The sequence below is a fragment of the Protopterus annectens genome, chromosome 13.part0 (genome assembly GCF_019279795.1).
Source record: "Protopterus annectens isolate FY-2018-M chromosome 13.part0, PAN1.0, whole genome shotgun sequence".
NCBI lineage: Eukaryota > Metazoa > Chordata > Ceratodontiformes > Protopteridae > Protopterus > Protopterus annectens.
This window is the reverse complement of record NC_056747.1, coordinates 469398959-469417714: the sequence shown is the minus strand read 5'-3', so window position 1 is coordinate 469417714 and position 18756 is coordinate 469398959. Positions and strand designations below refer to the sequence as shown.

General features: G+C 40.9%; 1 protein-coding gene across 1 annotated transcript in view; it reads right to left on the bottom strand.

Moving 5' to 3' along the window:
- HIP1 (huntingtin interacting protein 1) overlaps positions 1-18756 on the bottom strand; it is a 2554439-nt gene that overhangs the window by 1509551 nt on the left and 1026132 nt on the right. Inside the window, exon 6 of the mRNA XM_044054110.1 lies at positions 14199-14275. Coding sequence (XP_043910045.1) covers positions 14199-14275 — 77 coding nt within the window. The remainder of the gene's footprint in view (positions 1-14198; positions 14276-18756) is intronic.

Here is an 18756-nt window from a genome sequence, read left to right as displayed (position 1 = left end):
ACTGTCAGCCCGAGCTTTAAATGGTCTGCATGTAAGTGGAAGCTGGAAGGCTGTTATATCCAAGGCAGGATACAATCCCATATAGCTTAAGCAGTGATTTAATTATGAAAATCAGTGATGCTAATCTCATGAAGAACAATCTTAGTAATTCATTAAGTGGAGGGACAAAAATAAGTGTGGCCTACAGAAAAATGTTTTGGTGCATAGGAGTCATACAACACAAAGAAAATTAAGGATAACAAACTTAAATGACAGGGAAATACTGACTGTCCATCAAATCATTAATGTTTCACTTCAGTATAATAGGAAATTAACAGGATATTTAGATACCACAAAAGGTGATAGAGATATTTCAGGAAACAAACAGGAACATGACACCTTTCTTTAAAAAAAAAAAAAGTATGGCAATGGACAGAAAAAAGGGAGTTCTTTTGGTGATAAGAAGGGAGGGTGGAGTAAATGTAGAAGAAACATAAGCTGATAAACAAGGCAGACGTGTGATGATAAAGGACACCTTAGAGAGTAGAAGGATGACTCTTGAAGGGATATATTTGCTGCCTAAGGCAAAAGCTAAGGAAATCAAAACTGTAATGGGTAATTTGTTGGCTTTTCATCAGGGAGTTACAGTAATATGGGCAAAGTGGAATTTATTCTCAAGTAAAGAAAATGTCTCAGGGAGACACAAGTGAATGACAATTACTGCTGAAGAAGACATCTGGACAAGTAAATGACAAATTTGGGATTTTTATATGTGGTAGGAGAGGATAAAGATACACAATGTACTTTTTCTGGACATATTCCATTCTAGATAGATGCAATCTAACTAAAAAAGATTTTAATTTTTAACATCAAGTAGTGACTCATCCAATTACTTTGAGAGATTATGCCCCAATACAGATACTACTGGAGGATTAATAATCAAAAGGGGTCCAAAAGCATTGGCAGTCTCCTACATACTTTCCAAAAAGGAAAGTCTTTGAGGGCTAATTAGATGGTAGATTAAAGGAATCAGTGGAAGGCCAAGAAGGGAATCTGGCTATGGCATGGGAAAGGCACATGATATGAATAAAAAGATAAGAAGAGACAGGAAGGTAAGAATTAAAACTTTAGAAAAAAATCCAAAACAAATGAACTTTGGAGAAGAAGTAGGGGCAAGTATTTGCAAGCTCTTTAAAAGATTAAGGCATTCCAGCAGCACTGAGTAATGGAGAGAAGTGTCAGACAAAATTAAGAGAAGCAAGACATAGTATGGAGGAAAAGTTAGATATTTTGAATGAATTTAGAACTAGTCATTAAAAAAATGGCATGCTCTGCCATCATCCTTAGGGTAACAAAATGTTGGGTGCATAAATTAAAGCAACAAAAATTTGAGCATACGATAGAAAAACTAGAGTGGTTGGTTAAAGATCCAGAGAAATTTAAAAAGATTATTACACCGTATTAATGGAACTCTTTACAGACAAGACAAGGGAGCAGAGCTGAGAGGTAAGGAAAGGAGAAAGTAGAATGCCTTGAATTCACCAAAATAAAAAGCACACAGAAAGGCCTGAATGGCTGACATAACAATAAAGGAAATATGGGAAGCAAAGAAAAGTCAAAAGGTAGGAAAAGCTCCAGGCATGGATGGCATTCCTGTTGAGATATGTAAGAGAAAACCTGTCATAAATTATTCAATGAGGTTCTTAGAGGTGGGAGGAGTCCGCCTCTTGGCATGAAGCGGTGGTAGTGGTGGCAATATCAATTTTGGGAAAGATTGAGTAGGATAATGATTAATCTTGCAGAGATAGATCAGTGCAGTTTTATTGAAGGAAGACAAACCTTTGATAATATAAACAAGATACTGTTAACAACAGCAGGATGCAAAAGTTAAAATATCTTGGTTCTTGTTATGAGTTTGGATATGGAAAAAGAATTTGATAGGATAAGCCAGGTTTCTGAGCATTATTCTCCAAGAATTTGGGTTCTCCAAGGAGTGTGTAAAAGCGATATTCCAAATATATATGAACTTCAAAGCAGTTATACATATGCTAGAGGGTAATCAGATGAAATAGAACCTACTAGGGGAACAAGATAAGGATGTCATCTTCCCCCGCCTTATCTGCACTTTTTTTGGAGGCACTGACTGTGAGAATAAGACAGTCAAATATAATGGGCTATATCTTGGAGACTGTACATGAAAATAATGCACTGCTTACAGATAATATATCATACATAAATAATCTTGATAAAGATTTAAAATATTTATTTTGGGAACTCGTAACTTCTGTGCTATAGCAGGTTATAATGTAAGACAGACCAAACTCAAGGCCATAGTGACAAATTATGTTCCCTGACTTGAACTTGTACAACTATACTTACATATATGGGAAATGAAAGATTTAAGTATTCTGGGAATCTGAGCAAAAGAAAATGTGAAGAAAGCGATCAAAGAAATGCAGACAGTTACACAAATAATTAATAGACTACGGAGATGAAGAATGTCATTTACGGAACAGGACAGTAAAATAATGCGCATTAAAATGTTTCTGGTACCATGGATAATCTATTTAAGGCAAATGAACTTATATCAGCCTGACAAGTTATGGAAAAGACATAAGAATGCACTGAAATACTTTTACTGGGAAAATAGGACTAAGAGAGGATACAGTGGAATAAAATGGTGTTGCCTTGAGATAGGGGAGGACTATGTATGCCGGACCTAAAGTCGTAATTTAGGGAAACACAACTTAGGCTTTTGTATGTCTTGCAAATGCAGGAATATCAACCTAAGTGGAAAAATGCTGCTATACAAGCAAAGGAAAAGGAAACGAGAACAGCATGAACTGCAGATCTGGGCAGCAGTGAAGAAACCGTGGGTATACAGTAAATAAATGGCTAATAATAAAGATAATCAGACCTTGGCAACACTGAATTGAACCCACAAGTTTTACATTACTATTACCCAGAGAGGAAGGGATGGAGATAGCTTCTGATATATGGAAGGAGAGAAAACAATAATCCAAGATGGTGGGAGAAGTAAAGAAATTAAAATGCTGGTAGATGCAGGAAAATGAGTTTGGCTTAAATGAGAGGGAATATATAAATTACTTAGGATTATAATCCGAACAAAACAAAAATATATTGGAAAATATTAATAAGGAAAAATAAAGCAGTGTATGTGAAATTTATCCTGGAAGTTAGGATGGAGATTGCTAAAAATAAACAACAAGAAGAGCATTACGAGTCTGGACAACAAAGATAAACCAATCCTATATAAAGCCAAAAAAAGATGGTGTGAGAGATTAGGCCTTCCCTTAACTAATGAAGACTGGCAGAAGATGGCATTAGCAGCAAAATATGCTATAAAGCTGAGGAAATTCAGAATATTTGCATGGAAGTGTCTGCATAAGTATTTGTATACTCCAGGAAGAGTTTCTAAAATGTTTCCAGGAGCACTAGAGATACTGCACAAATGTGAAAAGAGGGAGGCACCTAGATGAACTTTTTTTGGGGATTGTAACCAACTATTGCAGTTGAAGATGGACTTGAAAACAGTGGTGGGTTAATAACAGGGCAAGAACAATTGTTTAATAAAGGATTATTTCTTTTAAGTTGGGCTAACATACCAAAGCCACTATACCTGAAAGTCCTTTGTATATTTACTAGTTACAGCAGCAAAAAACAGTAAGAAAAAAAAAACATACAAAGGAAATGAAAAGTACAAGGACACAAAGATGAAAGACATTGAGGGTAGTAGAAAATAAAAGTTATGTACTCACTGTAAATATGCATCTGTGTCATTCATTTTCATTCTTCCTCAACAAATGAGTCTCAGATCCAATCTCAGATCCAGCTTGGCCGCATTTCTTCCCGACTATTGGATCTGACTCTCGAGACCCTCCCCTTACTCATAATGCCCCTAATTCCTGTATTACTTCAGATCAAGTTTGCTGCTCAGTCCATAAAAGGTTGATTCTAACTTACAGAAGAAAGGATGATAGAATAAGGGCTCAAACAGGAGTAGTGGTTCCAATATTTCTATCAGATCACTCGCAAAGGTAAGGAGGGGGTGGGAGTTGAAGAATGAACATGAACAACATAGATGCATAGTTACGGTTAGTACATAACTTTTGTATTCAATTATGTCATTTTCATTCATTCCTCAGTGAATGGTGTGACAATATGAGGTACTGCCAGCTATGCCAGGAGAAGTAGGGCAGTGGATGTGGATCATATGCCAGGATAGCTAGCTGGAGTGTTGTAAAGAATTATAGGTTATTTGTATATCAAACTGATTTGTATAGATGCTTGTGTTGAAAATGTATTTATAAAGCTGTTTGTGTTAGAAAATGTACCAACAGTGGGTCCTGCTGGACAGAAAAAAGAAATGCACATGTATTTCAATTTTATAACTGCTGAAATCAATATTGTAACATAAGGTACTGGAAGAGAAGAGGTTAATCTCAGGCCAGCTAACTTTGAAAATTTGTCTGAAATTAATTTACCTGGTAGCCCATAAAAATTCGATCTTACAGTTCTGATTGCAGCCAGAGACAAAATGTCTGTGAAAACAAGGACTAGGAATCTTGCTATATTGTCCTTAGCAGTGAACTAATTGCCACCCTGGAAGGGTGGAAGTGTTGAAAGGGGGTTATGGCTTCCAGATGCTATAACACAACTTGGCAAAGCTCTATCTGTGTATGGTAACACATGTGAAAGATTCTAGTTTAGTTTCTACTAAAGGGGGGTAGTATGAGAACCAGACGTCAGGTGACCAGATGAGTTTGATGTAATTCTGTAATCCAGCACTGAAATGATGTTTTAATACTAGATGAGAACAGTAGTCTCAGAGCAGTCTGTTTTTGAAACCTGACATAGAAGGATTACTCAAGCCACTTCATCTTGCCTTGCTTTAGTAAGTAACCAGGGAATAGTACTTCTTTAGATCAGTCAGGAAAATATAGTGAAATTAATTGAGTACTGTTTTTCTGTATCTGTGTGGATCTATTCATCTGTGTTATTTTAATTTTTCCTGTGACTCAAACTATGGTGTTTATCATAAATGGATGTTTAGTAGTTTCATGTTCTTGTATTATTAAATATATTTAAACCTTTCACTGTGGCTGGTCTTTTAGATAATATTTTAACCTTTGAGAGTACTTATATCTGTTTGGTGACACTGCAATTATTCCTGGAAGCCTTACTGCATTGGTCAAACACTACCATTTGTATCAGTATTAATTTCACTCAGTATAATTGGGTACTATTGTAAGAGCCTTAGCGTAACTGGCATGGAGTGTCTGGTGGCAGTGACTACCTTATAGTCTGGACAAAGTGTAGCAGAGCAAGTAAATCTGTGCCAGCCTTCCCTAGGTACATATGTGCAAATTAAATCTCAAAGAGTGTGTGTGTCAGCTGCTTGGAGCAGGGACAAAGCACTGGTTTCACAGAGAGAGTGGTAGAGTACTTGGCTTGGACACTCAGCTGAGGACTCAACTCTACAGCTGTGTGACTCAGGAGTCTTAATGGGGCCTGGGGAAACAGAGAGAAACCCAGCCCCTGGACTGACTGTGTTCCCTGTGTATTCTTAAGGGAAATTGTCCTTGATTCAGACAGCTGCATCTAGAAATACTATGTGTCTCTATTTTTTTTCCAAGTGAATGTCCCTCACTGGAGTCAGTGGTGAGGATTCAGGCTTCTTGATTACTGGCCCAGAGGAGGGATGTCATAAATAGGACAGACTCCTCAGCTATGATACAATTGGGTGACCCTCATGGAAGGGTGTTCCAGAGAACAGCAGAATGAAAGGCAGCCCTGCCTCTGGAAACAAGGTCCAATTTGCAATGAGCAATAAAAGTATGGTCATTGGAACAAGTGGCTGTAACAACAATGTCAATAAAGGCTCTAGCTCAGAATGCAGATGATGTATCCATAGATCTAGTGGAGTAAGCTTTAGGAGGTCTCCGTGAAAGGCAGACCTCACAGAGAATAAACATATGAAATACAGTCCATTAATCCTTTTGCTAAGGTGACTTTAAAGACTTGTTTCTCCAACTTGTTATGGGTAAAGGAAACAGTTGGTCACTCTTCCTAAAATCCTTTGTCCTATGAAAATAAAAATGAAGCTGTCTATGTACATCCAAAAGGTGAAGCATGTATTCTCCTTTACTGGAAATTTTTGGAAAGAAGACAGACAAGTTGATTACTTGGTTGATGTTTGTCTCAGTGGCTACTTTTGGTAGAAACATTGGACTGGTACACAAGGTGACTCTACTTTTATGTAAAATCAAATAAGGCGGTTTTGAAGAGAGTGTTAGGAGTTCAAAATCTTGTCTAGCTAAAGTTATAGCCACTAGAAAGATGGTGTTCTATGAGAGAAATCTGAGATCAGACTTGGGTTAGGGCTCAAAGGGAGGTGGAGGCAAGCTCTGCAACACAAGTGTATGGACCCATCGTGCAGTAGGGTCTTTAATCGGGGGTCTAAGTAAGACGGTACCTTTAAGGAAAGCTTTGCATAACCTGGATTAAGATAGAGGGAAAGCATTATCTCCACTGTAATAATTAGAAATGGCTGTTACCAGGAGATTGATGGTTGAAAAACTAGCACATCCTTGAAAAATTGAAGCAAAAAAATCTAAAACAGCAGGAACAGGAGTAGTAAAGGGATCTAATTCTCTCTGATGCACCCAATAAAAAATCTTTTGTATTTACTTGTATACATTTTTCTAGTTGAGCTTTTCTGGGATTATATTAAAATGTGGCAAACTGGGGAAGAAAGCCTGGGCTGTCTAGCCATCACTGGAATTGGAGACCAAGTGGTAAACTTGTGGTCTGGAATGTCTGGGTGAGCCATCCCAGTGGGATGATGTATCAGATCGAACTGGGGTCCAGTGTCCAAGACGGGCATAGGAGGTGAGACCACAGAAAGGGGAAACAAACTAGCCAAGGTCAATAGGCGACAATGAGGATAACCCTGCCCTTCAAACGAGTGCTTTCTGAGAAAATTTAGGGATTAAAATTAAGGGGGGGTAAGCGTACAGACGACCAGAAGGCCTAATGTGGACTACAGCATCTCTAAGTGACTACCCTCTAAGGTGGGATTAGGGCAAAAAACATGCTGCACTTATTGTTGAAGAGATAGGCAAAGAGATCACAGTAAAGTTGACCCCATAGATGAAATATTCTCTCCGCCTCCATATCATTGAGACCACTTGTGAGGCATCAAAATAGTCCTGCTGAGCTTGTCGGGTGGAACACTGGATTTCCCTGTTATGTGTGTTGTTAGAAGAAAGCAGTTGGAAGAGATCGCCCACTGCCACACTCTCATTGCTTCTTGGCAAAGGGTAGGACCTGGTTCCCCCATTTGTTTATGTACCAGACCACCAACATGCTGTCCATTTATATAACAACTGTCTCAGAAGAAGACAGCTCTGAACTGCCTGCAATGCTAAAAGGATTGCTCTCATCTGTAGGGCAATGATATGCAAATTGGTCTCTTCTGGGGACCATGTGCCTTGAACAGTCCATCCAAAGAAATGACACCCCCCCCACCACCCAAATGGGCGGTGCCCATTGTCACTGTGGCAGTTAGAGGTGGAAATACAATCCTGACAAACTTCACTGGACTGAATCCACCAAAGAAGGGAGTCTATAAAAACCAAAGAAAGTTTTATAGGATGGTTCAGAGGCTGTTGAAAAATCACCCACTGAACTGCTAGAGTCCACTGAAAAATCTGCATGTGGAAATGAAAAGTTAGTAAAAGGGCAATTGCTGCAGCCATTGGCCCTAATGTTTGAAGAACCAACTTTGCTGGGGAAGGCTTCTCAACCCTGCTTTCACTTCATCTTAACACCTAATGATCCACTTCATCATAGTATTACTTACTACTGTATCAAAAAAAAAATAAAAATGTTTTAATTATTGGACACGTTTTACTACTAGATGTATTACGTAACTACTACTTCTCTTAACTTTCTTTTTATCTACACTTACTGTACATTATGCTATTTTTCTTTCTGAATACTTATTTGTAACTGTATTTCTACTAAGTCAAGTCTAATACTCTACATTTTTAAGCATTATTAATATGTGACCAGTTAAAGTTTGTTTATCTCCTGTACTGTGAATGTATTTGCATTATAAAGATGTACTACTTTTGATGAGAAATTATTTTAAACTGTTTGGAGCTCATCTCCCCAGGCCTCTACTGAAAATGGACATATATCCAGCTAGACTAGCCCGGTCAACAAATGTAAAATAAAAATAAAAATAAATAGAAAGTAGGATGTGAAAGAATATGATTTGACTGCAGTTTTAAGGAAGGAATGTATTCTGTTTGGTGGAAGAAAGGCCAATGACTTGGTTGTGTCCAGGTAAGCTCCTATTAACTCCAAGACTTGAACTGGATGAAGGTGGACATGGCTTTTTCAAAAAGATGCCTGGTTGGGATGGTAGGGAGACAGTCATCTAGATAAGGAAACACGCTGAATCTGAGCAGTCTGAGATGAGCTGCTATGACTGTTATACATTTGAACACCGTGGGAGTTGTGGTGAGCCCAAAAGGCATGGCTCTGAAATGATGAATGAGAGTGCAAATGTCTCCAGGAGCATCTATTCATCTTGATGTATATGTGCATCCAGGAGCTCTATGGCGCACAATCAATTGTCTTTCTGCAGAAGAGGCAGAATGGACTGAACCATGACCATCTGAAACGTGGAGTTCTTCATAAATTAATTTAGATTGCTGAGATCCAAAATGGACTTTAGGTCCCCTGTTTTCTTTGGCACTAAAATGTACCTTGAGTAAGTTATGAATCCTCTCTGGTATGGTGGGACCTCCTGGATGACCCTTTTGTCTAGCAACCTTTGAACGTCTAGAGTTGCTAACTCCCACTGATTGGCTGGAACATCGGGGAGATTTTTCAATATGGATGGGGGAATTTGACAAATGGGAATGAAATATCCTCTGGATATAATCCTTGGCACTCAAGAGTCTTTTGTGATGGATGCCCAGGCTTCCAGGTGCAAAGATAAGCACCCCCCGACTGCCTCCAGAGAGCAACAGTCAGGCAACCCTTTAGGAATGATGAAAGGGTCTATCTGAAAAATAATCTTGATACCCTTGGTTTTGCGGAACACCTCTGCCACGAGTATGGCATCTTCCATTGGAATTTCCCCCTCTGCCTCTGGAAGAAATTTCCTCTCATGATTTCTGAAAAGGTCCTTGTGATTTTCAGAACCACACCTTCTTACCACCACACTAATTCCTAGAAAAGGTTCTCTGTGGGGTAGAAAAATGGATTCCCATGGCAGACAGGGGCTTTCTATCTTGGTCATTATGGGAAAATGTTAATTTTACTGTGGGGCCCAACAAAGATTATTCATCAAAAGGAGTACTGATGAAAGAAGACTTAAGGTTCTCTGCAAAGTCACACAAGCACATCCAAGCATGTCTCCTGATGGCTACTGCCTTCACCTGCCACCCATGAGATACATTCCGCTGCATGACAGCTTAACCTCACGGACACATTAGAGATCGAGTGAAGGGTGGCCAGCTGTGAAGAAGACTGTTGCTGTTCCTCTACCGACATGGACTTGGGGCTAGACTTAGAGAGTTCCTTAATCGAGCCTCTCTGAAATCTGTTAAAATTTGCCAAGTAGGTGAGCAACCAAAAGGCAAATGAGGTGTAAAAGTGCTTTCAAAACCTATCCACTGACCCAGACTCTCTATTAGGAGGATGAACAGAGGAGCTTTGTTCAGCCATCTCCTTCTTTCTGGCTGCTACCACAACCACGGCATCTATCAGAACTCCCTTAGTCCAGTAAGGTCCTTCTTTGGGTGGAGTGAGAATCCTGACTGGGCAACGGGGAACTGGTTCTACAGTATCTGGCTCCTTCCATGCCTGGCGGGACACAAGATCTATAAGGTCATCTGCCATGCAGGTAACCCAAGACATAGATGGGATAGACTCCAAAGCTTCTAGGAACACTGACTCCTTCTGAGAAGGGGGGGGGGATTAGTGGACCATCCACCTTTTTGGCTAAGGATCTCTAAGATTTCCAAAGGAGACATCTTCTGGTGGTGATCTGGGGGACCTTTCCCCTTCACAGAAGTCAGTGTCTTCAGTTAAAGATTCTTGAGGGGAATCTAAATACCTCCTCTTACACAACATCTTCCAGGGCACCTTTTCAGTGGGATGATCCAGAGAGATATCGGAAGAGATGGGAAGTTCCTTAGCAGGAACTGCCTGGAAGCTCATACAGGCCAGCTGTCCCTGTGGAATAGGTGAAAGAGGCTCAGAAGTCAGATCCAAAAGGTGGATGGTGGTGGGATCCAAAAAAGCAAGAGTCAAGAGAGCTCTCAGGTGAGAGAAAACCCACTTCATCACCTTGAACACAGATGGACAAGGAGTAGCCAACCTCACTGAAGTCGAAACTCCAGGTGCCGTTGAACTCCTACCCTTTCAGATTCCCATCTTGAGGGAGGAGTCTGACCTGAGCTGTCCAGCTTTGAAGCTCTGAGGGGAAGCAACAGTTATGAATCTCTCAGAACTGGAGACATCCCCAGATCTGGCACTGACGCTTTGGCTCCAAGTCTCATCCTACTCGAGGGGGGTTGGCGCGAACAAGTCAGGGATACAGTCCAAGTCAAAGAAAAAGCCATCTTGGAATCTAACAACGAGGGCTCCAAAATCACTGAATGAATCAGAGAAGGAGAGACAATGGAGTGAGTAACAGGTTGAAAGCTCACAGATCTGATGGGAGACAGAGATGGTATGACCCCCATCTAGATCTGCTCTCCGAGGAATTTCCTCATCATCCTATCCACATCTGCCTTGGAGAGACTTTTGGAAGACCTGATAAGAAGATGTCATGGAAGGTGGGTGAGACAATCTTCTGGGTGTCTCCTGTAACAATGGAGATTGGAGCCTAGGGGCAACAGATCTGAAAGGTTAGGAAAATTAGCAGGCGGCTGCAATACTGGTCTCTGAAGTCATTTTTGACTTCTTGGAGAGGGTTTGATTCCTTGAAACAGAAGATAAAGGAGCCATAGTTGGAAGCAAACCCTTCAACTCTAACTTGTTACGTATATATCTTAGGCCCTTAGAGTTGAACCCTGCACAGATTTGGCAAGGGCATCAGAGATGGGTATCTTATGCCCATATAAGTGCATTTAAAAAATCTGATGGCTTTTCAGACATGTTAAAAGGAGGAGGAAAAGAGGAAAGTTTCTCACTTTTTTTGTTTTACAACGGAAATAAGAAAATAGAAATTTACCAACAATGGTAATTAAATAACTACCCTGAAAAGCGGGTAAGAGAAAGGAAAGGGTAACTAACAATAGTAAACCAGAGATACCCGAAAAAAATGGATAGAAAGCTAGTTGGAAAAGAAAAGCAAGAAAAGGGAGGCTAAGCTTACAGAACAACAGATAGTAAGGAGAATTTAATAAAGTCTCTTTTTACTTATAAATAAATGTGTATAAAGCAACCCCAGACCTGGAGACAGCATAATCCACACCCGAAGCGTAAAAGCAACAAATGAAATCTGAGGTAATACAGGACTTAGGGGTATTATGGGAAGGGAAGGAGCTCGAGAGTCAGATCCAAGAGTCTGGAAGAAATGCAGCTGAGCCAGATCTGAGATTGGGATTCAAGACCCATCCCTTGAGGAATGAATGAAAATGATAACAGATAAAAATGTTAACTAAAAAGTGTGAACACTTTAAAGTGAACTGATATGGAACACTTTAAAGTGAACTGATATAGAACTACAAATGGGTGATTAATGTTTGGATGCAAATTGTGTCTAAGACATAAGGAAAAAAAAAACAATATATACATATCTAAAATGAAGAGGTAAATACTTCAGGAAATGTTTTCAAAAGAACTGTTTAGGATACATCTTTAGAACATTTACTATAACCGGTTGCTCTACTATAGTACATAATTTTTGATTAAAACACATATGGAAATTGATACAGGAAACTTAAAATCTATGTGTTTAATGAAATCTGCATGTTTGCAATATATAAGAATGAGGAATTAAAGAGCTAACAAGAACATGTAATATGTTTAGATACACTGGCTGGGGACTGATGGAATAATTTGATTGAACATAAAAGTTGTGAATTTTATGCCAGCAGTTGTTGTTGTTGTGTCTTTCTGCTTAGGGGTCGCCACAGCAGAACTCCAGTCTGCTAATGTTTGGTAGTGGATTTTTAAGTGCCAAGTTACCAGCCCTGACGCACAACCTTCAACGAGTATACCTTCACTCACGCATGCCTCCACACAGAAGACGCTCTAGCTGAGAATCAAATGCGACAACGCTACCGCAACACCACTACATTTAAAAACTTACATGAATGTTAATTGTGAGGTGTGTATGTCTATTTGTTAATGTTGCTAAAATAAAGGCTGTTTAATATATATAAAAAAAAGGTGGCAAAGGGACACAAGTTTGGATAAGACGGGAACTGGCTCTGTGGCACAGAAGGATAAAGGCCTGACTACAACCATGTTTGTTTAGTGGCATTAGTACCCAATCCTGGAGGCGGTAGGTACTCTGGCTCACTGACTGGCTGACAGCTAATGGAGTCCAGGTGTATCATCACGACCCAATGGGCTGGAGCAGCTCCACACTTCACAAAATCACACTGTATTGATAGGGGGCTGGTAAGTGTGGTTGCACACATTCACCTGTGTGTTGCAATGACAGACAGTCATACCTACCTATAAGGGGGTAATCAGGAAATGAAGGGGAAAGGGTGCATGACAGGCTGCTTGGTCTGCCTTTCAACACCAGATGTCTGCCTCAAAGGAGGATGGATAGGCTAGAGATTATGCTTTCTTCCCAGTGAAAGAATAACTTAGCTCTAGTGTCCCATTCTAGGAATAAATGGTCTTAGCTCATATCCTATAGGTGAGATGAATGGGCCCATTGGATGCTGGCAAGAAAGCCACAGGTTAAACACCACATATGACTTAAAAAGGACTGGACAAGGCAGACAGAAGGAGATATGGAATTGCTGTATAAAAATATTTAAAGAAAATAAGACCAAGAAAGGAAAGATAAAAACTTAGTAAAGAATGAAATCTAGGTATAGGGAAAAAAAGGAGCTAAGGAGAACTGAAAGAAATTTCAAGAGAAAGAAGGAGAAAAACATTGACACCTATGAGAAAGGTGAAAAGATGAGATACAAGACAGATGGTGACAGAGGGATTATTATAGTTGCTTTCTAAGAAAGACAAGCGTACCATGGGGTGGAAATTATTTTGAAAAAGAAAATGGGTATAAAGGTTAAAGCTGATCATGTATGTACCTAAGGGAAGTAAAGCATGAAGTATGCATGGGACAACAACTGAATTACCTGTAGTACAGAATAATTTTGGAGTTTAGGAATTGATGAAGAGGAAAGAATAGGTAACATGCAAATATATTTGGACTGTGCTCACTGTAATAGAAAAGTAGGAAAAACACTGTACTTAACAAATGCAGGATTTAATTACTAGATGAAAACAACTGTACCAGCATCTGAAAGATGGACACAGTCTAGCATGTGAATACCTCACACGTAACAGCTGGATTGCACATCTGTATATGTGGTGACCGGCTTTAAAAATAACTAACAATTTTTAAGTAAGTCTTTCCTCTATGGCTGCTAACTGTGAATGGTACTATCACTCACTCATACCCCCTGAAGAGGCAAGAGCATGGCAGTCATGTTGGCACCGATTACAGTTTTTACTTGGTTTATGGCCCTATACTGTGCATGCTTGTGTGTGTACAATGGGCTACTGCAATATGTGTTACCTACTTCCATGAGTGACACAACCCTTCAAAGGTCCTGCCTCCCTTGAAACAAACACCTCTAAATGATCTTCTAGCTCCATACCCGAGATTCTAGAACGGTGATGCACCTGCACTTGCATACCCACCAATGCCTATCATCCCTGAGACAGGTGAACAGGCACTACTTTGTCATTCCCTCCCTCCTCTTAGCTCTTTTAGTGACCAAGCAGCTAATTAAATCCAAGCCACCCGAGTCAGTAGGACTTCATCCCACTGGGCCATTGAGCTAATTAAAAAAAACAATAAGAAATGATAGAGAAGATTATCAGCCCAATAAACCACAATACTGAAAAGTCAGTCACTCAGTTAATCAACTGAGCACCTCAAGAAGAGCACTAAATATAAGTTTCTTGTACTGTATACTTACAAATTATTTACATCGTTCTCTCCTGCTTCATCCAGCTGGCGGTCTGTCATTTGCAGATTTGCAGGAAACCTCGGATTCTGCAAGTAAAACAAAATACAGAAATGGAAGAAATTAAGGGAAATGAAACAACAGAACAAAATTAATGGGAAAATGGTACTGCAGTACTTGTTAGTGGTGTGGATTATTCTAATATACTTAATTTATATGCAGCACTGGAAGGCACATTTCCAAAATGGCAACCATTTGTTTAAAAGTTATACTACTGACTCAGTAAGCTTTCTATTAATCTTGTAGTCTAATACTGTGCAACAGAATGTGATGCAGGGGCATGAAGGATAATCCCTGATGGGAGAGCAGATACAATTTGTGATTTGGCCTGGAAGACGTTACATAACTGTAGCTTTTTATTTATACTTGGGGGAGGGAGGGGGTCAAGAAAATTGTTACATTATCCTGCATATTTGTTGCAGATGGGATAGCTTATCTATGTCACTTTACTTGTGTCATATATATCACAGGTGTGTACTAGGCTAATGGCCCTGGAGCCTTTACAAGCCTAGCCCATAGGATTACCCTGGCATTGTGCCACCCTACCTTAATTATTAGTGCCTCTGTCGAGTAGAGCCCACTGGAGTGATCCTCGGGGTGAATTTCCTATTTCCCATCCACTCATCAAGATTTCTCGGCCAGTGAGGTGCTCTGCTTGACATGTATGGGAAGTGTATTCCATAGCATGGGCAGTCTCTGGGTTATGAACCTGTCCCTCCAGCATGTTCTGTTGATCGTGGTGATAAGTTTGAGGTCTCTGGAGCGTGTGGTGCGGAGGGACTGGGATTTCTTTAGATGAAGCATTTCTGACAGAGCTGGGTCAGACATGGCTTTGTAAGTCAAGCAGAGATCGCCTCTAAGTAGGCGATATGAGGCAGAGAATAGTTGGAGTTTTTTTGAGTCTGTCCATACAGGACAAGTGTTTAAGACCTAGGATCCTCTTTGTGAGGTATTTTTGCAGCCTCTCCAGTTGTTGCAGGTGTCTAGTGAGGTACATGACAAATGGGGCATTGTACTTGATGATTGGCCTAATGAGGGAAGAGTAGAGGGAGACGATGACCTCTTACTGGATGCAAAACCCTTAGTAATGAGATGTGCCACATAGGACTTTCTGACCAAAGTGGCAATGTGGTGGTCAAAAAAGAGGCTGCTGTCAACCTGTGTTCCTAGATCTCTTATAATGCCTTCTCTATTCAGTGGACTACCATTGTGGTAATTCAAGGGAACCAGGTTTTTCTCAACGGGGATGACAACACATTTTTGGCATTGAGCTTAAGGTCATGGTTCTGACACCAGTCGTTGGTCTCATTGAGGCCTTCCTGTAGGATGTCAACATCACTTGGGGAGTTAATAATAGCTCCCAGCTTGCAATCATCTGTGAACTTTGTCAGCCAGAGTCCCTTTGTGTTGGCCTGGACTTCAGAGAAGTAGATACCAAACAAGAGAGGACCCAGCACCGAACCCTGTGGGACTCCACTTGTGACTGGTCGACAGTCTGACTTGCAGTCAGCTACTTTCACACTGTGGGTTCTATCTGTGAGCCAGTTTGCAACCCGCCTAGTGATATGGGGTTGTTACCTAGCTTAGTGAGTTTTTCTATGATTCCTGAGTGGGGAATGGTATCAAAGGCCTTGGCCAGATGAACGTAGACTGCATGAACCCACCTTGCCTTCATCCACAGCTCTGGTGACTTACTCAAAGAAGTCAACCAAGTTGAGCAGGCATGATCTACCCTTCACAAAACCAAACTGTGTAGGATCCAGAGTTTGGAGATTCACTATATCCTTGTTTATTAGGTCAATGATGATGCATTCCATAGCTTTGCATATCAAACTCATCAGGCTAATGGGGCGAAAGTTACCGGGGTCTGTAGTCAGTCCTCCCTTGTGGAGAGGGATGACTGTAGCAGTGCGCCATTCAGTAGGGACAAAGCGTGAGGTGAGGCTATGACTGAACAGGGCACAAAGGTGAGGTGCCAGTTTACTAACACTGCCGGGAATATTGTCAGGTCCCATAGAAGCTGTATTCTTGGCCTTGGGCAGTGCTGTTTTAACCTGTGCAGCAGTAATACTGGGTGCCTGGCAATCTACTGGTATTGTGATTGGTCCTTTGTGGGGGGAGAGAGGGATAAAGTTGGCAATGAATCTGTCGGCCAGTATTTTGGAAATATCTGTTGGCTCAGTACAGGAGGTACCATTGTGCAGTAGCTCAGAGCAAATCTGGGTATTGCTGTGGAGATTCTTTACATAACTATAGAAGGCCTTATAGTTGTCTTTACCATCTGCTGCAATTCTGTTTTCATAGCTAGCTTTATAGGATTTGATGAGGGATCTCAACCTTTTGTTGAGGCTGATAAGGGAGTTTTTCCAGTCTAGGGACTTCACCTTATTCCACATGAGTTTCCTCCTTCTGTTGTAGAGTTTGTTTATGGCAGGGGGCCACCACATTGGCTTACTTTTTTTTTTGAGGAGAGCATCTTGGTTCTATTGGGTATGGCGAGATCCATGTATTTATGTACGTGTTAGTATAGTGCATTAGTGTATGATTCAGCGGTCATGCAACTATTCTTCATTTGCATGGGTGCCGTGAAGTTAGCCACCTTTGTTTTTAGGAGCCCAAAGTTAGCTTTGGAGAAGTTTTTCATGGTGGTTACCTTTGTGTGAGGGGTGGGGGTGGGATGTGGCTTTCCAAGGTGATTAATTTGTGGTCGGATCTAACCAGGGAGAAGCTAACTATTGGTGTAGAGCAACAGTCACCCATGTTAGTAATGACCAGGTCAAGGATGTTGCTACCTCCCGTGGGGGTAAGAACGAGTTGGTTCAGGACACTGGAATTAATGAATTCCAGAAGGTGCTGGGCAAGTGTACTGGTACATGAGTATTTTTCCCAGTTAATGGAGGGGTAGTTGAATTCGACCAGTATGAGAGCGTTAGGCTAGACCCTAATATTCTCCAGGGTGCTTAGGAACGGGGAGTGTGAGACTTGGGACATGGTTGTGGACCTATAGCAGGCTATGACTTGAATCACTGTCTTACCCAATGTTAGCTGCAACTGAAGCATCTCGGATGCGTTATGTTGGGCTACCAGTCTGGAGGTGTGCGCATCCTTTATGAATATGGAAACACCACCGCCTTTGGAGCTTCAGTCCATGTTCTGGGACCAAAAGGTGTGGAATGAGTTATAGCCTGGTAGTGCAGGGCTGCTTTCTGCTGCCTTGAACCAGGTTACTGTTACAGCATAAATGTTGATGTTCTCCATTTTAAGGAGTGCTTCGAGAGAGTGCATTTGGAGATTTAGACTTCTAGAGTTATACCAGCCTGGGCTACATAATCCGAGAGCTCCTTCCTGTCTCTTTTCATGTAGTCCAGGGAGGTACGTCTTAGGTCACTCACACCCACATGTACAATGACAGAGTCATATTTGTACCTGTTGTTAAGGGACATGAGTGCATGCGTTATGTGGCGGATCCTGGCACCTTCCATGTGGCACACCTCATCACTAAGGGCTTTCATCCAGAAAAAAGGTTATCACTGTCCCACTGTACTCATCCCTCATTACACCCATCATAGAGTACAACGCCCCATTTGGTATGTACCTCTCAAGACATCTGTAACAACTAGAAAGGCCACAGAAACACCTCACTAAAAGAATCAGAGGCCTAAAGCAGATGCCCTATGCTGACTGTCTAAAAAAGCTCCAGCTATACTCTGTCGCATATCGTCTACTCAGAGGCGATCTCTGCTTAACATACAAGGCCATGTCAAACCTAGAACTGCTGGACATGCTACACTTAAAGAAATCCCAATCCATCAAAGGCACATGCTCCAGGGACCTAAACCTTGTCATCACAATGAAAAAACATGCTGGTGGGATAGGTTCCTGACCCAGAGACTCCCCGTACTCTGGAATAGACTGCCCATACGTGTTAAGCAGAGCGCCTCCTTGGCCCTTTTCAAAAGGAACCTTGACGACTGGATGGGAGATAGGAAATTTACTTTGGGGATCACATCAGTCACCCTGCTAGACAGGGGTCCAGGGAAGTAAATATTGTGGGATGAAATAACCAGGGAATTGTTATGGCTAGGCTTGTAGGCCGATAGCCTAGTACCAACCTATGAATCTATGAACTGTTACTTTCTCCTTATTCAGCCTGAGTGGGACATCAGTGTGCCTCACTATCGAGTCACCTATGACTAGTGTTTCATTAAAGTAAGATTAGTCAGTCATTAATGTAAGCTGTGCAACTCGCACATCTTGTTTATTCTGCTACTATGGTCTTCCAACGTTTTCCATTTGAGTCATACTGGCTCATTTTCTTCCCTATCCTTACAAATAATAGTAAAGGTCTACTACTATTATTACTGCAATGTCACTACTTAACATAAGGATTATTACTTTGTCACTGTAAAGACATAGACTCATGATGTTTCTACAAATTTAAGTTAAATGATGTGAGCTCTAATAATTTGTCAACCCAATATGTGGACTGCTCCATCAATGACCATTTTTC